At 47.3% G+C, this 26,255-nt stretch overlaps 1 protein-coding gene across 1 annotated transcript in view; it reads left to right on the forward strand.

The window, feature by feature from the left end:
• Positions 1–849: 849 nt before the first annotated feature.
• Positions 850–26,255, forward strand: part of LOC148139018 (HLA class II histocompatibility antigen, DM alpha chain-like) — a 94,757-nt gene continuing 69,351 nt past the window's right edge. Inside the window, exon 1 of the mRNA XM_087981014.1 lies at positions 850–1,123. Coding sequence (XP_087837140.1) covers positions 901–1,123 — 223 coding nt within the window. The 5' untranslated portion in view covers positions 850–900. The remainder of the gene's footprint in view (positions 1,124–26,255) is intronic.

Below are 26,255 nucleotides of genomic sequence, written 5' to 3' on the forward strand. Positions count from 1 at the left end.
TACCTCATTTGGGAATCTGAGGGTGCAACCCATCATGCCCAAGGGATCTTATCCCCATGAGTTTCCCAAGTGTGTTTTCCCTGGCGATGTCCTTCCCAAGCCCCTCTAAGCTATTGATTGTATTGGAATTTTGGAATGCTATCCGTGTCTTCCATTGTGAAGACAGATGCAAAGCATTGAACCCCTCCCAACCTCCCCATTATTAATTTCCCGAACTTCGACTTACCTTTTTACGCCAGACAAGAAAATCCTGCTGTTTAGTTTCATGCTGCTTGCGGTTTGAGCTCTCAAGGCCCATTCAGCAAGTGCCGTCCGATCTCAGACTGAGGCCTGAGGCCCAGTCTGGGCCTTGAGTATTCAGCTGGCAGGAGGAGCTGCTCGACTCGATTGGCCAATCACGCAACGATTCCTTTCCCCCGCGGCAACCCACGGGCCAATCGGGGTTGAGCACTAGGCCAACCAGCGCGCCCCTTTCTCGGGTCAGACATCACCCGCCGCGGGGAGAATTTGGCATTCTTGCCATTTGTCCTGACAACAACTCGAGACGCTGGCGGGTTTTACACTCCGAGGATGGGAATTGGGGGGGGTGTGGGGAGTCGCTCAATCCTCCCCGGAGTCTCCGCGACAAAACCTCGAGACAATAGTGGCTCGATTTCCCAATGGAATGCTTCCTGCCCTTCCCAGTCCGGGCCTATACGTGACTCCACACCCATGCCTCTTACCCACCCTCCCGTAAGGGCCAGAGCTTCCCTTTTGGGGATTGAGCGATAGCTGCCAGGCTGGTGCCAGCGATGGAGAGGGTGAAGGGAGCGCACGCTGACATTCCCAATCCTGCTCTTCCCAGATATCCCGACGGTGCGACTGTACCTAGATGAATCTGGAGTCTCCGGTCGCAGGGTCATGCTGAACTGCCTGGTTTCAGACCTATTCCCGCCAGCGGCAGAGGTCACCTTCCAGAAGAATGGCCAGCCCCTGGAGAGGACGGATAAAACCGTCCTGTTCACCTTTGACAGCAGCTGGGGATACACCGTCCTGTACCATATCCAGATAGAGCCCACAGTCGGAGACAGATACTCATGTCTTGTGGAACTGGTAAACAAACAGCAGATCCAGGAATACTGGGGTACGGTACACACTACCACGGGGGTACGGTACACATTAACACGGGGGTACGGTACACATTAACACTGGGGTACGGTACACATTAACACTGGGGTACGGTACACACTAACACTGGGGTACGGTACACATTAACACTGGGGTACAGACACATTAACACTGGGGTACGGTACACATTAACACTGGGGTACGGTACACATTAACACTGGGGTACGGTACACATTAACACTGGGGTACAGTACACATTAACACTGGGGTACGGTACACATTAACACTGGGGTACAGACACATTAACACTGGGGTACGGTACACATTAACACTGGGGTACGGTACATATTAACACTGGGGTACGGTACACATTAACACTGGGGTACAGTACACATTAACACTGGGGTACGGTACACATTAACACTGGGGTACGGTACACATTAACACTGGGGTACAGTACACATTAACACTGGGGTACGGTACACATTAACACTGGGGTACGGTACACATTAACACTGGGGTACGGTACACATTAACACTGGGGTACGGTACACATTAACACTGGGGTACGGTACACATTAACACTGGGGTACGGTACACATTAACACTGGGGTACAGTACACATTAACACTGGGGTACGGTACACATTAACACTGGGGTACGGTACACATTAACACTGGGGTACGGTACACATTAACACTGGGGTACAGTACACATTAACACTGGGGTACGGTACACATTAACACTGGGGTACGGTACACATTAACACTGGGGTACGATACACATTAACACTGGGGTACGATACACATTAACACTGGGGTACGGTACACATTAACACTGGGGTACGGTACACATTAACACTGGGGTACGGTACACACTAACACTGGGGTACGGTACACATTAACACTGGGGTACGATACACACTAACACTGGGGTACGGTACACATTAACACTGGGGTACGGTACACATTAACACTGGGGTACGGTACACATTAACACTGGGGTACGGTACACATTAACACTGGGGTACGGTACACATTAACACTGGGGTACGGTACACATTAACACTGGGGTACAGTACACATTAACACTGGGGTACGGTACACATTAACACTGGGGTACAGTACACATTAACACTGGGGTACGGTACACATTAACACTGGGGTACGGTACACATTAACACTGGGGTACAGTACACATTAACACTGGGGTACGGTACACATTAACACTGGGGTACGGTACACATTAACACTGGGGTACGGTACACATTAACACTGGGGTACAGTACACATTAACACTGGGGTATGATACACATTAACACTGGGGTACGGTACACATTAACACTGGGGTACGGTACACATTAACACTGGGGTACGGTACACATTAACACTGGGGTACGGTACACATTAACACTGGGGTATGGTACACATTAACACTGGGGTACGGTACACATTAACACTGGGGTACGGTACACACTAACACTGGGGTACGGTACACATTAACACTGGGGTACGGTACACATTAACACTGGGGTATGGTACACATTAACACTGGGGTACGGTACACATTAACACTGGGGTACGGTACACATTAACACTGGGGTACGGTACACATTAACACTGGGGTACGGTACACATTAACACTGGGGTACGGTACACATTAACACTGGGGTACGGTACACATTAACACTGGGGTACGGTACACATTAACACTGGGGTACAGTACACATTAACACTGGGGTACAGTACACATTAACACTGGGGTACGGTACACATTAACACTGGGGTACGGTACACATTAACACTGGGGTACGGTACACATTAACACTGGGGTACGGTACACACTAACACTGGGGTACGGTACACATTAACACTGGGGTACGATACACACTAACACTGGGGTACGGTACACATTAACACTGGGGTACGGTACACATTAACACTGGGGTACGGTACACATTAACACTGGGGTACGGTACACACTAACACTGGGGTACGGTACACATTAACACTGGGGTACAGTACACATTAACACTGGGGTACGGTACACATTAACACTGGGGTACGGTACACATTAACACTGGGGTACGGTACACATTAACACTGGGGTACGGTACACATTAACACTGGGGTATGGTACACACTAACACTGGGGTACGGTACACATTAACACTGGGGTACAGACACATTAACACTGGGGTACAGTACACACTAACACTGGGGTACGGTACACATTAACACTGGGGTACGGTACACATTAACACTGGGGTACGGTACACACTAACACTGGGGTACGGTACACACTAACACTGGGGTACGGTACACATTAACACTGGGGTACGGTACACACTAACACTGGGGTACGGTACACACTAACACTGGGGTACGGTACACATTAACACTGGGGTACAGTACACACTAACACTGGGGTACGGTACACATTAACACTGGGGTATGATACACATTAACACTGGGGTACAGACACATTAACACTGGGGTACGGTACACATTAACACTGGGGTACGGTACACATTAACACTGGGGTACGGTACACATTAACACTGGGGTACGGTACACATTAACACTGGGGTACGGTACACACTAACACTGGGGTACGGTACACATTAACACTGGGGTATGATACACATTAACACTGGGGTACGGTACACATTAACACTGGGGTACGGTACACATTAACACTGGGGTATGGTACACATTAACACTGGGGTACGGTACACACTAACACTGGGGTACGGTACACATTAACACTGGGGTATGATACACATTAACACTGGGGTACGGTACACATTAACACTGGGGTACGGTACACATTAACACTGGGGTATGGTACACATTAACACTGGGGTACGGTACACACTAACACTGGGGTACGGTACACACTAACACTGGGGTACGGTACACACTAACACTGGGGTACGGTACACATTAACACTGGGGTACGGTACACACTAACACTGGGGTACGGTACACACTAACACTGGGGTACGGTACACATTAACACTGGGGTACGGTACACATTAACACTGGGGTACAGTACACATTAACACTGGGGTATGGTACACATTAACACTGGGGTACAGTACACATTAACACTGGGGTACGGTACACATTAACACTGGGGTATGGTACACATTAACACTGGGGTACAGTACACACTAACACTGGGGTACGGTACACATTAACACTGGGGTACGGTACACATTAACACTGGGGTACGGTACACACTAACACTGGGGTACAGACACATTAACACTGGGGTATGGTACACATTAACACTGGGGTATGGTACACATTAACACTGGGGTACAGTACACACTAACACTGGGGTACGATACACATTAACACTGGGGTACGGTACACATTAACACTGGGGTACGGTACACATTAACACTGGGGTACGGTACACACTAACACTGGGGTATGATACACATTAACACTGGGGTATGGTACACATTAACACTGGGGTACGGTACACATTAACACTGGGGTATGGTACACACTAACACTGGGGTACAGTACACATTAACACTGGGGTACGGTACACATTAACACTGGGGTATGGTACACATTAACACTGGGGTACGGTACACATTAACACTGGGGTACGGTACACATTAACACTGGGGTATGGTACACATTAACACTGGGGTATGATACACATTAACACTGGGGTACGGTACACATTAACACTGGGGTACGGTACACATTAACACTGGGGTACGGTACACACTAACACTGGGGTACGGTACACATTAACACTGGGGTAGGGTACACATTAACACTGGGGTACGGTACACATTAACACTGGGGTACAGTACACACTAACACTGGGGTACGGTACACACTAACACTGGGGTACAGTACACACTAACACTGGGGTACGGTACACATTAACACTGGGGTACAGTACACATTAACACTGGGGTACAGTACACATTAACACTGGGGTACGGTACACATTAACACTGGGGTATGATACACATTAACACTGGGGTACAGACACATTAACACTGGGGTATGATACACATTAACACTGGGGTACGGTACACATTAACACTGGGGTACGGTACACATTAACACTGGGGTATGATACACATTAACACTGGGGTACAGTACACATTAACACTGGGGTACGGTACACATTAACACTGGGGTACAGTACACACTAACACTGGGGTACGGTACACATTAACACTGGGGTACAGTACACATTAACACTGGGGTACGGTACACATTAACACTGGGGTATGATACACATTAACACTGGGGTATGATACACATTAACACTGGGGTACGGTACACATTAACACTGGGGTACGGTACACATTAACACTGGGGTATGATACACATTAACACTGGGGTACAGTACACATTAACACTGGGGTACGGTACACATTAACACTGGGGTACGGTACACACTAACACTGGGGTATGATACACATTAACACTGGGGTACGGTACACATTAACACTGGGGTACGGTACACATTAACACTGGGGTACGGTACACATTAACACTGGGGTACAGTACACATTAACACTGGGGTACGGTACACATTAACACTGGGGTACGGTACACATTAACACTGGGGTACGGTACACATTAACACTGGGGTACGGTACACATTAACACTGGGGTACGGTACACATTAACACTGGGGTACGGTACACACTAACACTGGGGTACAGACACATTAACACTGGGGTACAGTACACATTAACACTGGGGTACGGTACACACTAACACTGGGGTACGGTACACATTAACACTGGGGTACGGTACACATTAACACTGGGGTACGGTACACATTAACACTGGGGTACGGTACACATTAACACTGGGGTACAGTACACATTAACACTGGGGTACAGTACACACTAACACTGGGGTACGGTACACATTAACACTGGGGTACGGTACACATTAACACTGGGGTACAGTACACACTAACACTGGGGTACGGTACACATTAACACTGGGGTACGGTACACATTAACACTGGGGTACAGTACACACTAACACTGGGGTACGGTACACATTAACACTGGGGTACGGTACACATTAACACTGGGGTACAGTACACACTAACACTGGGGTACGGTACACATTAACACTGGGGTACGGTACACATTAACACTGGGGTACGGTACACATTAACACTGGGGTACGGTACACATTAACACTGGGGTACAGACACATTAACACTGGGGTACAGTACACATTAACACTGGGGTACGGTACACATTAACACTGGGGTACAGTACACATTAACACTGGGGTACGGTACACATTAACACTGGGGTACAGACACATTAACACTGGGGTACAGTACACATTAACACTGGGGTACGGTACACATTAACACTGGGGTACAGACACATTAACACTGGGGTACAGACACATTAACACTGGGGTACAGTACACATTAACACTGGGGTACGGTACACATTAACACTGGGGTACAGTACACATTAACACTGGGGTACAGTACACATTAACACTGGGGTACAGACACATTAACACTGGGGTACAGTACACATTAACACTGGGGTACAGTACACATTAACACTGGGGTACAGTACACATTAACACTGGGGTACGGTACACATTAACACTGGGGTACGGTACACACTAACACTGGGGTACGGTACACACTAACACTGGGGTACGGTACACATTAACACTGGGGTACGGTACACATTAACACTGGGGTACAGTACACACTAACACTGGGGTACGGTACACATTAACACTGGGGTACAGACACATTAACACTGGGGTACGGTACACATTAACACTGGGGTACGGTACACATTAACACTGGGGTACGATACACATTAACACTGGGGTACGGTACACATTAACACTGGGGTACGGTACACACTAACACTGGGGTACGGTACACATTAACACTGGGGTACGGTACACATTAACACTGGGGTACGGTACACACTAACACTGGGGTACAGACACATTAACACTGGGGTACGGTACACATTAACACTGGGGTACGGTACACATTAACACTGGGGTACGGTACACACTAACACTGGGGTACGGTACACATTAACACTGGGGTACGGTACACATTAACACTGGGGTACGGTACACACTAACACTGGGGTACAGACACATTAACACTGGGGTACGGTACACATTAACACTGGGGTACGGTACACATTAACACTGGGGTACGGTACACACTAACACTGGGGTACGGTACACATTAACACTGGGGTACGGTACACACTAACACTGGGGTACGGTACACACTAACACTGGGGTATGGTACACATTAACACTGGGGTACGGTACACACTAACACTGGGGTACGGTACACACTAACACTGGGGTACGGTACACATTAACACTGGGGTACGGTACACACTAACACTGGGGTATGGTACACATTAACACTGGGGTACGGTACACATTAACACTGGGGTACGGTACACATTAACACTGGGGTACGGTACACATTAACACTGGGGTACGGTACACATTAACACTGGGGTACGGTACACATTAACACTGGGGTACAGTACACACTAACACTGGGGTACGGTACACATTAACACTGGGGTACGGTACACATTAACACTGGGGTACAGTACACACTAACACTGGGGTACGGTACACATTAACACTGGGGTACAGACACATTAACACTGGGGTACGGTACACATTAACACTGGGGTATGATACACATTAACACTGGGGTACGGTACACATTAACACTGGGGTACAGACACATTAACACTGGGGTACGGTACACATTAACACTGGGGTACGGTACACATTAACACTGGGGTACGGTACACATTAACACTGGGGTACGGTACACATTAACACTGGGGTACAGACACATTAACACTGGGGTACGGTACACATTAACACTGGGGTACGGTACACACTAACACTGGGGTACAGACACATTAACACTGGGGTACAGTACACACTAACACTGGGGTACGGTACACATTAACACTGGGGTACGGTACACACTAACACTGGGGTACGGTACACACTAACACTGGGGTACAGACACATTAACACTGGGGTACGGTACACATTAACACTGGGGTACGGTACACATTAACACTGGGGTACAGTACACATTAACACTGGGGTACGGTACACATTAACACTGGGGTACGGTACACATTAACACTGGGGTACGGTACACATTAACACTGGGGTACGGTACACACTAACACTGGGGTACAGACACATTAACACTGGGGTACGGTACACATTAACACTGGGGTACGGTACACATTAACACTGGGGTACGGTACACATTAACACTGGGGTACGGTACACATTAACACTGGGGTACAGTACACATTAACACTGGGGTACGGTACACACTAACACTGGGGTACAGACACATTAACACTGGGGTACGGTACACATTAACACTGGGGTATGGTACACATTAACACTGGGGTACAGTACACATTAACACTGGGGTACGGTACACACTAACACTGGGGTACAGACACATTAACACTGGGGTACGGTACACATTAACACTGGGGTACGGTACACATTAACACTGGGGTACGGTACACATTAACACTGGGGTACGGTACACATTAACACTGGGGTACAGTACACACTAACACTGGGGTACGGTACACATTAACACTGGGGTACGGTACACATTAACACTGGGGTACGGTACACATTAACACTGGGGTACGGTACACATTAACACTGGGGTACAGTACACATTAACACTGGGGTACGGTTCACATTAACACTGGGGTACAGTACACACTAACACTGGGGTACGGTACACATTAACACTGGGGTACGGTACACATTAACACTGGGGTACGATACACATTAACACTGGGGTACGGTACACATTAACACTGGGGTACGGTACACACTAACACTGGGGTACGGTACACACTAACACTGGGGTATGGTATACATTAACACTGGGGTACGGTACACACTAACACTGGGGTACGGTACACATTAACACTGGGGTACGGTACACACTAACACTGGGGTATGGTACACATTAACACTGGGGTACGGTACACACTAACACTGGGGTACGGTACACATTAACACTGGGGTATGGTACACATTAACACTGGGGTACGATACACATTAACACTGGGGTACGATACACATTAACACTGGGGTACGGTACACACTAACACTGGGGTACGGTACACATTAACACTGGGGTACGATACACATTAACACTGGGGTATGGTACACATTAACACTGGGGTACGGTACACATTAACACTGGGGTACGGTACACATTAACACTGGGGTACGGTACACATTAACACTGGGGTACGGTACACACTAACACTGGGGTACGGTACACATTAACACTGGGGTACAGTACACATTAACACTGGGGTACGGTACACATTAACACTGGGGTACGGTACACATTAACACTGGGGTACGGTACACATTAACACTGGGGTACGGTACACATTAACACTGGGGTACGGTACACATTAACACTGGGGTACGGTACACATTAACACTGGGGTACGGTACACATTAACACTGGGGTACGGTACACATTAACACTGGGGTACGGTACACATTAACACTGGGGTATGGTACACATTAACACTGGGGTATGGTACACATTAACACTGGGGTACGATACACATTAACACTGGGGTACGATACACATTAACACTGGGGTACGATACACATTAACACTGGGGTACGATACACATTAACACTGGGGTACAGTACACATTAACACTGGGGTACGGTACACATTAACACTGGGGATGGTACACATTAACACTGGGGTACAGTACACACTAACACTGGGGTACGGTACACATTAACACTGGGGTACGGTACACATTAACACTGGGGTACGGTACACACTAACACTGGGGTACAGTACACATTAACACTGGGGTACAGTACACACTAACACTGGGGTACGGTACACATTAACACTGGGGTACGGTACACATTAACACTGGGGTACAGTACACACTAACACTGGGGTACGGTACACATTAACACTGGGGTACGGTACACATTAACACTGGGGTACGGTACACACTAACACTGGGGTACAGTACACATTAACACTGGGGTACGGTACACATTAACACTGGGGTACAGTACACACTAACACTGGGGTACGGTACACATTAACACTGGGGTACAGTACACACTAACACTGGGGTACGGTACACATTAACACTGGGGTACAGTACACACTAACACTGGGGTACGGTACACATTAACACTGGGGTACGGTACACATTAACACTGGGGTACGGTACACACTAACACTGGGGTACAGTACACATTAACACTGGGGTACAGTACACACTAACACTGGGGTACGGTACACATTAACACTGGGGTACGGTACACATTAACACTGGGGTACGGTACACACTAACACTGGGGTACAGTACACATTAACACTGGGGTACGGTACACATTAACACTGGGGTACAGTACACACTAACACTGGGGTACGGTACACATTAACACTGGGGTACGGTACACATTAACACTGGGGTACGGTACACATTAACACTGGGGTACGGTACACATTAACACTGGGGTACGGTACACATTAACACTGGGGTACAGTACACATTAACACTGGGGTACGGTACACATTAACACTGGGGTACGGTACACACTAACACTGGGGTACGGTACACATTAACACTGGGGTACAGTACACATTAACACTGGGGTACGGTACACATTAACACTGGGGTACAGTACACATTAACACTGGGGTACGGTACACACTAACACTGGGGTACGGTACACATTAACACTGGGGTACGGTACACACTAACACTGGGGTACGGTACACATTAACACTGGGGTACAGTACACATTAACACTGGGGTACAGTACACATTAACACTGGGGTACAGTACACATTAACACTGGGGTACAGACACATTAACACTGGGGTACGGTACACACTAACACTGGGGTACGGTACACATTAACACTGGGGTACGGTACACATTAACACTGGGGTATGGTACACATTAACACTGGGGTACGGTACACATTAACACTGGGGTACGGTACACATTAACACTGGGGTACGGTACACACTAACACTGGGGTACGGTACACACTAACACTGGGGTATGGTACACATTAACACTGGGGTATGGTACACATTAACACTGGGGTACGGTACACATTAACACTGGGGTACGGTACACATTAACACTGGGGTACAGACACATTAACACTGGGGTACGGTACACATTAACACTGGGGTACGATACACATTAACACTGGGGTACGGTACACATTAACACTGGGGTACGGTACACATTAACACTGGGGTACGGTACACATTAACACTGGGGTACGGTACACATTAACACTGGGGTACGGTACACATTAACACTGGGGTACGGTACACATTAACACTGGGGTACGGTACACATTAACACTGGGGTACGGTACACACTAACACTGGGGTACGGTACACATTAACACTGGGGTATGGTACACATTAACACTGGGGTACGGTACACATTAACACTGGGGTACAGTACACATTAACACTGGGGTACAGTACACATTAACACTGGGGTACAGTACACATTAACACTGGGGTACAGTACACATTAACACTGGGGTACGGTACACATTAACACTGGGGTATGGTACACATTAACACTGGGGTACGGTACACATTAACACTGGGGTACGGTACACATTAACACTGGGGTACGGTACACATTAACACTGGGGTACAGTACACATTAACACTGGGGTACAGTACACACTAACACTGGGGTACGGTACACATTAACACTGGGGTACGGTACACATTAACACTGGGGTACGGTACACATTAACACTGGGGTACGATACACATTAACACTGGGGTAGGGTACACATTAACACTGGGGTATGGTACACATTAACACTGGGGTACGGTACACATTAACACTGGGGTACAGTACACATTAACACTGGGGTACGGTACACATTAACACTGGGGTACAGACACATTAACACTGGGGTACGGTACACATTAACACTGGGGTATGATACACATTAACACTGGGGTACGGTACACATTAACACTGGGGTACAGTACACATTAACACTGGGGTACGGTACACATTAACACTGGGGTACGGTACACATTAACACTGGGGTACAGACACATTAACACTGGGGTACAGACACATTAACACTGGGGTACGGTACACATTAACACTGGGGTACGGTACACATTAACACTGGGGTACGGAACACATTAACACTGGGGTACGGTACACATTAACACTGGGGTACGGTACACATTAACACTGGGGTACGGTACACATTAACACTGGGGTACGGTACACATTAACACTGGGGTACGGTACACATTAACACTGGGGTACGGTACACATTAACACTGGGGTATGATACACATTAACACTGGGGTATGGTACACATTAACACTGGGGTACGGTACACATTAACACTGGGGTACAGTACACATTAACACTGGGGTACGGTACACATTAACACTGGGGTACAGTACACATTAACACTGGGGTACGGTACACATTAACACTGGGGTACGGTACACATTAACACTGGGGTACGGTACACATTAACACTGGGGTACGGTACACACTAACACTGGGGTACAGTACACATTAACACTGGGGTATGGTACACATTAACACTGGGGTACGGTACACATTAACACTGGGGTACAGTACACATTAACACTGGGGTACGGTACACATTAACACTGGGGTACAGACACATTAACACTGGGGTACAGACACATTAACACTGGGGTACGGTACACATTAACACTGGGGTACGGTACACATTAACACTGGGGTACGGTACACATTAACACTGGGGTACAGACACATTAACACTGGGGTACGGTACACATTAACACTGGGGTACGGTACACATTAACACTGGGGTACGGTACACATTAACACTGGGGTACGGAACACATTAACACTGGGGTACAGACACATTAACACTGGGGTACGGTACACATTAACACTGGGGTACGATACACATTAACACTGGGGTATGGTACACATTAACACTGGGGTACGGTACACATTAACACTGGGGTACGGTACACATTAACACTGGGGTACAGTACACATTAACACTGGGGTACGATACACATTAACACTGGGGTACGGTACACATTAACACTGGGGTACGGTACACATTAACACTGGGGTACAGTACACATTAACACTGGGGTACGGTACACATTAACACTGGGGTATGATACACATTAACACTGGGGTACGGTACACATTAACACTGGGGTACGGTACACATTAACACTGGGGTACGGTACACATTAACACTGGGGTACGGTACACATTAACACTGGGGTACGGTACACATTAACACTGGGGTATGATACACATTAACACTGGGGTATGGTACACATTAACACTGGGGTACGGTACACATTAACACTGGGGTACAGTACACATTAACACTGGGGTACGGTACACATTAACACTGGGGTACAGTACACATTAACACTGGGGTACGGTACACATTAACACTGGGGTACGGTACACATTAACACTGGGGTACGGTACACATTAACACTGGGGTACGGTACACACTAACACTGGGGTACAGTACACATTAACACTGGGGTATGGTACACATTAACACTGGGGTACGGTACACATTAACACTGGGGTACAGTACACATTAACACTGGGGTACGGTACACATTAACACTGGGGTACAGACACATTAACACTGGGGTACAGACACATTAACACTGGGGTACGGTACACATTAACACTGGGGTACGGTACACATTAACACTGGGGTACGGTACACATTAACACTGGGGTACAGACACATTAACACTGGGGTACGGTACACATTAACACTGGGGTACAGACACATTAACACTGGGGTACGGTACACATTAACACTGGGGTACGGAACACATTAACACTGGGGTACAGACACATTAACACTGGGGTACGGTACACATTAACACTGGGGTACGATACACATTAACACTGGGGTATGGTACACATTAACACTGGGGTACGGTACACATTAACACTGGGGTACGGTACACATTAACACTGGGGTACAGTACACATTAACACTGGGGTACGATACACATTAACACTGGGGTACGGTACACATTAACACTGGGGTACGGTACACATTAACACTGGGGTACAGTACACATTAACACTGGGGTACGGTACACATTAACACTGGGGTACGGTACACATTAACACTGGGGTACAGTACACATTAACACTGGGGTACGGTACACATTAACACTGGGGTATGATACACATTAACACTGGGGTACAGACACATTAACACTGGGGTATGGTACACATTAACACTGGGGTACGGTACACATTAACACTGGGGTACGGTACACATTAACACTGGGGTACAGTACACATTAACACTGGGGTACGGTACACATTAACACTGGGGTATGATACACATTAACACTGGGGTACAGACACATTAACACTGGGGTACGATACACATTAACACTGGGGTACAGACACATTAACACTGGGGTACGGTACACATTAACACTGGGGTACGGTACACACTAACACTGGGGTACGGTACACATTAACACTGGGGTACGGTACACATTAACACTGGGGTACGGTACACATTAACACTGGGGTACGGTACACATTAACACTGGGGTACGATACACATTAACACTGGGGTACAGTACACATTAACACTGGGGTACAGACACATTAACACTGGGGTACGGTACACATTAACACTGGGGTACGGTACACATTAACACTGGGGTACAGTACACATTAACACTGGGGTACGGTACACATTAACACTGGGGTACGGTACACATTAACACTGGGGTACGGTACACACTAACACTGGGGTATGGTACACATTAACACTGGGGTACAGTACACATTAACACTGGGGTACAGTACACATTAACACTGGGGTACGAGACACATTAACACTGGGGTACAGTACACATTAACACTGGGGTACAGTACACATTAACACTGGGGTACGGTACACATTAACACTGGGGTACGATACACATTAACACTGGGGTACAGTACACATTAACACTGGGGTACGGTACACATTAACACTGGGGTACGGTACACATTAACACTGGGGTACGATACACATTAACACTGGGGTACAGTACACATTAACACTGGGGTACGGTACACATTAACACTGGGGTACGGTACACATTAACACTGGGGTACAGTACACACTAACACTGGGGTACGGTACACACTAACACTGGGGTACGGTACACACTAACACTGGGGTACGGTACACATTAACACTGGGGTACAGACACATTAACACTGGGGTACGGTACACATTAACACTGGGGTACGGTACACACTAACACTGGGGTACGGTACACACTAACACTGGGGTACGGTACACATTAACACTGGGGTACGGTACACATTAACACTGGGGTACGGTACACATTAACACTGGGGTACGGTACACATTAACACTGGGGTACGAGACACATTAACACTGGGGTACAGTACACATTAACACTGGGGTACGGTACACATTAACACTGGGGTACAGTACACATTAACACTGGGGTACGATACACATTAACACTGGGGTACAGTACACACTAACACTGGGGTACAGACACATTAACACTGGGGTACGGTACACATTAACACTGGGGTACGGTACACATTAACACTGGGGTACGGTACACATTAACACTGGGGTACGGTACACATTAACACTGGGGTACGATACACATTAACACTGGGGTACAGTACACATTAACACTGGGGTACGGTACACATTAACACTGGGGTACGGTACACATTAACACTGGGGTACGGTACACATTAACACTGGGGTACGGTACACATTAACACTGGGGTAGGGTACACATTAACACTGGGGTATGGTACACATTAACACTGGGGTACAGACACATTAACACTGGGGTATGGTACACATTAACACTGGGGTACGATACACATTAACACTGGGGTACAGTACACATTAACACTGGGGTACGGTACACATTAACACTGGGGTACAGTACACATTAACACTGGGGTACGAGACACATTAACACTGGGGTACAGTACACATTAACACTGGGGTACGGTACACATTAACACTGGGGTACGGTACACATTAACACTGGGGTACGGTACACATTAACACTGGGGTACGGTACACATTAACACTGGGGTATGGTACACATTAACACTGGGGTACGAGACACATTAACACTGGGGTACGGTACACATTAACACTGGGGTACAGTACACATTAACACTGGGGTACAGTACACATTAACACTGGGGTATGGTACACATTAACACTGGGGTACGAGACACATTAACACTGGGGTACAGACACATTAACACTGGGGTACGATACACATTAACACTGGGGTACGGTACACACTAACACTGGGGTACAGTACACATTAACACTGGGGTACGGTACACATTAACACTGGGGTACAGTACACATTAACACTGGGGTACAGACACATTAACACTGGGGTACGGTACACATTAACACTGGGGTACGGTACACATTAACACTGGGGTACGGTACACATTAACACTGGGGTACGGTACACATTAACACTGGGGTACGGTACACACTAACACTGGGGTACGGTACACATTAACACTGGGGTACGGTACACACTAACACTGGGGTACGGTACACATTAACACTGGGGTACGGTACACACTAACACTGGGGTACGGTACACACTAACACTGGGGTACGGTACACATTAACACTGGGGTACGGTACACATTAACACTGGGGTACGGTACACATTAACACTGGGGTACGGTACACATTAACACTGGGGTACGAGACACATTAACACTGGGGTACAGTACACATTAACACTGGGGTACGGTACACATTAACACTGGGGTACGGTACACATTAACACTGGGGTACGGTACACACTAACACTGGGGTACGGTACACATTAACACTGGGGTAGGGTACACATTAACACTGGGGTACAGTACACATTAACACTGGGGTACGGTACACATTAACACTGGGGTACGGTACACACTAACACTGGGGTACGGTACACATTAACACTGGGGTACGGTACACATTAACACTGGGGTATGGTACACATTAACACTGGGGTACGATACACATTAACACTGGGGTACAGTACACATTAACACTGGGGTACGGTACACATTAACACTGGGGTACAGTACACATTAACACTGGGGTACAGTACACATTAACACTGGGGTACAGTACACATTAACACTGGGGTACGGTACACATTAACACTGGGGTACAGTACACATTAACACTGGGGTACGGTACACACTAACACTGGGGTACGGTACACACTAACACTGGGGTACGGTACACATTAACACTGGGGTACGGTACACATTAACACTGGGGTACGGTACACATTAACACTGGGGTACGGTACACATTAACACTGGGGTACGGTACACATTAACACTGGGGTACGAGACACATTAACACTGGGGTACGGTACACACTAACACTGGGGTACAGTACACATTAACACTGGGGTACGGTACACATTAACACTGGGGTACGGTACACATTAACACTGGGGTACGGTACACATTAACACTGGGGTATGATACACATTAACACTGGGGTACGGTACACATTAACACTGGGGTACGGTACACATTAACACTGGGGTACAGACACATTAACACTGGGGTACGGTACACATTAACACTGGGGTACGGTACACATTAACACTGGGGTATGGTACACATTAACACTGGGGTACGAGACACATTAACACTGGGGTACGGTACACATTAACACTGGGGTATGGTACACATTAACACTGGGGTAGGGTACACATTAACACTGGGGTACGAGACACATTAACACTGGGGTACGGTACACATTAACACTGGGGTACAGTACACATTAACACTGGGGTACGTTACACATTAACACTGGGGTATGGTACACATTAACACTGGGGTACGGTACACATTAACACTGGGGTACGGTACACACTAACACTGGGGTACGGTACACATTAACACTGGGGTACAGTACACATTAACACTGGGGTACGTTACACATTAACACTGGGGTATGGTACACATTAACACTGGGGTACGGTACACATTAACACTGGGGTACGGTACACATTAACACTGGGGTACGGTACACACTAACACTGGGGTACGGTACACATTAACACTGGGGTACGGTACACATTAACACTGGGGTACGGTACACATTAACACTGGGGTACGGTACACATTAACACTGGGGTACGGTACACACTAACACTGGGGTATGGTACACATTAACACTGGGGTACGGTACACATTAACACTGGGGTACAGTACACACTAACACTGGGGTACGGTACACATTAACACTGGGGTATGATACACATTAACACTGGGGTACGGTACACATTAACACTGGGGTACGGTACACATTAACACTGGGGTACAGTACACATTAACACTGGGGTACGGTACACATTAACACTGGGGTACGGTACACATTAACACTGGGGTACAGTACACATTAACACTGGGGTACAGTACACATTAACACTGGGGTACGGTACACATTAACACTGGGGTACGGTACACATTAACACTGGGGTACGGTACACATTAACACTGGGGTACGGTACACATTAACACTGGGGTACGGTACACATTAACACTGGGGTATGATACACATTAACACTGGGGTACGGTACACATTAACACTGGGGTACGGTACACATTAACACTGGGGTACGGTACACATTAACACTGGGGTACGGTACACATTAACACTGGGGTACGGTACACATTAACACTGGGGTATGATACACATTAACACTGGGGTACGGTACACATTAACACTGGGGTACGGTACACATTAACACTGGGGTACAGTACACACTAACACTGGGGTACGGTACACATTAACACTGGGGTATGATACACATTAACACTGGGGTACGGTACACATTAACACTGGGGTACGGTACACACTAACACTGGGGTACGGTACACATTAACACTGGGGTACGGTACACATTAACACTGGGGTACGGTACACACTAACACTGGGGTATGATACACATTAACACTGGGGTACGGTACACATTAACACTGGGGTACGGTACACATTAACACTGGGGTACAGTACACACTAACACTGGGGTACGGTACACATTAACACTGGGGTATGGTACACATTAACACTGGGGTACGGTACACATTAACACTGGGGTACGGTACACATTAACACTGGGGTACGGTACACATTAACACTGGGATACGGTACACATTAACACTGGGGTACGGTACACATTAACACTGGGGTACGGTACACATTAACACTGGGATACGGTACACATTAACACTGGGGTACGGTACACATTAACACTGGGGTACGAGACACATTAACACTGGGGTACAGTACACATTAACACTGGGGTACGGTACACATTAACACTGGGGTACGGTACACATTAACACTGGGGTACGGTACACATTAACACTGGGGTATGGTACACATTAACACTGGGGTATGGTACACATTAACACTGGGGTACGGTACACATTAACACTGGGGTACAGTACACATTAACACTGGGGTACGGTACACATTAACACTGGGGTACGGTACACACTAACACTGGGGTACAGTACACATTAACACTGGGGTACGGTACACATTAACACTGGGGTACGAGACACATTAACACTGGGGTACAGTACACATTAACACTGGGGTATGGTACACATTAACACTGGGGTACAGTACACATTAACACTGGGGTACGGTACACATTAACACTGGGGTACGGTACACATTAACACTGGGGTACGGTACACATTAACACTGGGGTACGGTACACATTAACACTGGGGTATGGTACACATTAACACTGGGGTACGGTACACATTAACACTGGGGTACGGTACACATTAACACTGGGGTAGGGTACACATTAACACTGGGGTACGGTACACATTAACACTGGGGTACGGTACACATTAACACTGGGGTACGGTACACACTAACACTGGGGTACAGTACACATTAACACTGGGGTATGGTACACATTAACACTGGGGTACGGTACACATTAACACTGGGGTACAGACACATTAACACTGGGGTACAGACACATTAACACTGGGGTACGGTACACATTAACACTGGGGTACAGTACACATTAACACTGGGGTACGGTACACATTAACACTGGGGTACAGTACACATTAACACTGGGGTACAGACACATTAACACTGGGGTACGGTACACATTAACACTGGGGTACAGTACACATTAACACTGGGGTACAGACACATTAACACTGGGGTACGGTACACATTAACACTGGGGTACAGTACACATTAACACTGGGGTATGGTACACATTAACACTGGGGTACGGTACACATTAACACTGGGGTACAGACACATTAACACTGGGGTACAGACACATTAACACTGGGGTACGGTACACATTAACACTGGGGTACAGTACACACTAACACTGGGGTATGGTACACATTAACACTGGGGTACGGTACACATTAACACTGGGGTACGGTACACATTAACACTGGGGTACGGTACACATTAACACTGGGGTACAGTACACACTAACACTGGGGTATGGTACACATTAACACTGGGGTACGGTACACATTAACACTGGGGTACGGTACACATTAACACTGGGGTACAGTACACATTAACACTGGGGTACAGTACACATTAACACTGGGGTACAGTACACACTAACACTGGGGTACGGTACACATTAACACTGGGGTACGGTACACATTAACACTGGGGTACGGTACACATTAACACTGGGGTACGGTACACATTAACACTGGGGTACGGTACACACTAACACTGGGGTACGGTACACATTAACACTGGGGTACGGTACACACTAACACTGGGGTACGGTACACATTAACACTGGGGTACGGTACACATTAACACTGGGGTACGGTACACATTAACACTGGGGTACGAGACACATTAACACTGGGGTACGGTACACACTAACACTGGGGTACAGACACATTAACACTGGGGTACAGTACACATTAACACTGGGGTACGGTACACATTAACACTGGGGTATGGTACACATTAACACTGGGGTACGGTACACATTAACACTGGGGTACGGTACACATTAACACTGGGGTACGGTACACACTAACACTGGGGTACGGTACACATTAACACTGGGGTATGGTACACATTAACACTGGGGTACAGTACACATTAACACTGGGGTATGGTACACATTAACACTGGGGTACGGTACACACTAACACTGGGGTACGGTACACATTAACACTGGGGTACGGTACACACTAACACTGGGGTACGGTACACATTAACACTGGGGTACGGTACACACTAACACTGGGGTACAGTACACATTAACACTGGGGTATGGTACACATTAACACTGGGGTATGGTACACATTAACACTGGGGTACGGTACACATTAACACTGGGGTACGGTACACATTAACACTGGGGTACGGTACACACTAACACTGGGGTACGGTACACATTAACACTGGGGTACGGTACACATTAACACTGGGGTACAGTACACATTAACACTGGGGTATGGTACACATTAACACTGGGGTACGGTACACACTAACACTGGGGTACGGTACACATTAACACTGGGGTACAGTACACATTAACACTGGGGTACGGTACACATTAACACTGGGGTACGGTACACATTAACACTGGGGTACGGTACACACCATCACTGGGGTATGATACACATTAACACTGGGGTACGGTACACATTAACACTGGGGTACGGTACACACCATCACTGGGGTATGATACACATTAACACTGGGGTACAGTACACATTAACACTGGGGTACAGTACACATTAACACTGGGGTACGGTACACATTAACACTGGGGTACGGTACACATTAACACTGGGGTACGGTACACACTAACACTGGGGTACGGTACACATTAACACTGGGGTACAGTACACATTAACACTGGGGTACGGTACACATTAACACTGGGGTACGGTACACACTAACACTGGGGTACGGTACACATTAACACTGGGGTACGATACACATTAACACTGGGGTATGGTACACATTAACACTGGGGTACGGTACACACTAACACTGGGGTACGGTACACATTAACACTGGGGTACGGTACACACTAACACTGGGGTACGGTACACATTAACACTGGGGTAGGGTACACATTAACACTGGGGTATGGTACACACTAACACTGGGGTACGGTACACATTAACACTGGGGTACGGTACACATTAACACTGGGGTACGGTACACATTAACACTGGGGTATGGTACACATTAACACTGGGGTACGGTACACATTAACACTGGGGTACGGTACACACTAACACTGGGGTACGGTACACATTAACACTGGGGTACGGTACACATTAACACTGGGGTACGGTACACACTAACACTGGGGTACAGACACATTAACACTGGGGTACGGTACACATTAACACTGGGGTACGGTACACACTAACACTGGGGTACGGTACACATTAACACTGGGGTACGGTACACATTAACACTGGGGTACGGTACACACTAACACTGGGGTACGGTACACATTAACACTGGGGTACGATACACATTAACACTGGGGTACGGTACACATTAACACTGGGGTACAGTACACATTAACACTGGGGTACGGTACACATTAACACTGGGGTACGGTACACACTAACACTGGGGTACGGTACACACTAACACTGGGGTACGGTACTCATTAACACTGGGGTACGATACACATTAACACTGGGGTACGGTACACATTAACACTGGGGTACGGTACACACTAACACTGGGGTACGGTACACATTAACACTGGGGTACAGTACACACTAACACTGGGGTACGGTACTCATTAACACTGGGGTACGATACACATTAACACTGGGGTACGGTACACATTAACACTGGGGTACGGTACACACTAACACTGGGGTACGGTACACATTAACACTGGGGTACGGTACACATTAACACTGGGGTACGGTACACACTAACACTGGGGTACGGTACACATTAACACTGGGGTACGGTACACATTAACACTGGGGTACAGTACACATTAACACTGGGGTATGGTACACATTAACACTGGGGTACGGTACACACTAACACTGGGGTACGGTACACATTAACACTGGGGTACAGTACACATTAACACTGGGGTACGATACACATTAACACTGGGGTACGGTACACATTAACACTGGGGTACGGTACACATTAACACTGGGGTACGGTACACATTAACACTGGGGTACGGTACACATTAACACTGGGATACGGTACACATTAACACTGGGGTACGGTACACATTAACACTGGGATACGGTACACACCATCACTGGGGTATGATACACATTAACACTGGGGTACAGTACACATTAACACTGGGGTACAGTACACATTAACACTGGGGTACGGTACACATTAACACTGGGGTACGGTACACATTAACACTGGGGTACGGTACACACTAACACTGGGGTACGGTACACATTAACACTGGGGTACAGTACACATTAACACTGGGGTACGGTACACATTAACACTGGGGTACGGTACACACTAACACTGGGGTACGGTACACATTAACACTGGGGTACGATACACATTAACACTGGGGTATGGTACACATTAACACTGGGGTACGGTACACACTAACACTGGGGTACGGTACACATTAACACTGGGGTACGGTACACACTAACACTGGGGTACGGTACACATTAACACTGGGGTACGGTACACATTAACACTGGGGTATGGTACACATTAACACTGGGGTACGGTACACATTAACACTGGGGTACGGTACACATTAACACTGGGGTACGGTACACACTAACACTGGGGTACGGTACACATTAACACTGGGGTACGATACACATTAACACTGGGGTACGGTACACATTAACACTGGGGTACAGTACACATTAACACTGGGGTACGGTACACATTAACACTGGGGTACGGTACACACTAACACTGGGGTACGGTACACACTAACACTGGGGTACGGTACTCATTAACACTGGGGTACGATACACATTAACACTGGGGTACGGTACACATTAACACTGGGGTACGGTACACACTAACACTGGGGTACGGTACACATTAACACTGGGGTACAGTACACACTAACACTGGGGTACGGTACTCATTAACACTGGGGTACGATACACATTAACACTGGGGTACGGTACACATTAACACTGGGGTACGGTACACACTAACACTGGGGTACGGTACACATTAACACTGGGGTACAGTACACATTAACACTGGGGTACGATACACACTAACACTGGGGTACAGTACACATTAACACTGGGGTACAGACACACTAACACTGGGGTACGGTACACATTAACACTGGGGTACGGTACACATTAACACTGGGGTACGGTACACATTAACACTGGGATACGGTACACATTAACACTGGGGTACGGTACACATTAACACTGGGGTACGATACACATTAACACTGGGGTACGGTACACATTAACACTGGGGTACGGTACACATTAACACTGGGATACGGTACACATTAACACTGGGGTACGGTACACATTAACACTGGGATACGGTACACATTAACACTGGGGTACGGTACACATTAACACAGGGGTACGGTACACATTAACACTGGGGTACAGTACACACTAACACTGGGGTACGGTACACATTAACACTGGGGTACGATACACATTAACACTGGGGTATGGTACACATTAACACTGGGGTACGGTACACACTAACACTGGGGTACGGTACACATTAACACTGGGGTACGGTACACATTAACACTGGGGTACGATACACACTAACACTGGGGTACGGTACACATTAACACTGGGGTACGGTACACATTAACACTGGGGTATGGTACACATTAACACTGGGGTACGGTACACATTAACACTGGGGTACGGTACACATTAACACTGGGGTACGGTACACACTAACACTGGGGTAGGGTACACATTAACACTGGGGTACAGTACACATTAACACTGGGGTATGGTACACATTAACACTGGGGTACGGTACACATTAACACTGGGGTACGGTACACATTAACACTGGGATACGGTACACATTAACACTGGGGTACGGTACACACTAACACTGGGGTATGATACACATTAACACTGGGGTACAGTACACATTAACACTGGGGTACGGTACACATTAACACTGGGGTACGGTACACATTAACACTGGGGTACGGTACACATTAACACTGGGGTACGGTACACATTAACACTGGGGTACGGTACACATTAACACTGGGATACGGTACACATTAACACTGGGGTACGGTACACACTAACACTGGGGTATGATACACATTAACACTGGGGTACGGTACACATTAACACTGGGGTACGGTACACATTAACACTGGGGTACAGTACACATTAACACTGGGTTACGGTACACATTAACACTGGGGTACGGTACACATTAACACTGGGGTACGGTACACACTAACACTGGGGTACGGTACACACTAACACTGGGGTACGGTACACACTAACACTGGGGTACGGTACACATTAACACTGGGGTACGGTACACATTAACACTGGGGTACGGTACACATTAACACTGGGGTACGGTACACACTAACACTGGGGTACAGTACACATTAACACTGGGGTACGGTACACATTAACACTGGGGTACGGTACACACTAACACTGGGGTACGGTACACATTAACACTGGGGTACGGTACACATTAACACTGGGGTACGGTACACATTAACACTGGGGTACGGTACACATTAACACTGGGGTACGGTACACATTAACACTGGGGTACAGTACACATTAACACTGGGGTACGGTACACATTAACACTGGGGTACGGTACACATTAACACTGGGGTACGGTACACATTAACACTGGGGTACGGTACACATTAACACTGGGGTACGGTACACATTAACACTGGGGTAC

The sequence above is a fragment of the Chiloscyllium plagiosum genome, unplaced genomic scaffold (assembly GCF_037043375.1).
Source record: "Chiloscyllium plagiosum isolate Xiang-an unplaced genomic scaffold, Cpla_swu_hap1 HiC_scaffold_38, whole genome shotgun sequence".
Classification (NCBI taxonomy): Eukaryota; Metazoa; Chordata; class Chondrichthyes; order Orectolobiformes; family Hemiscylliidae; genus Chiloscyllium; species Chiloscyllium plagiosum.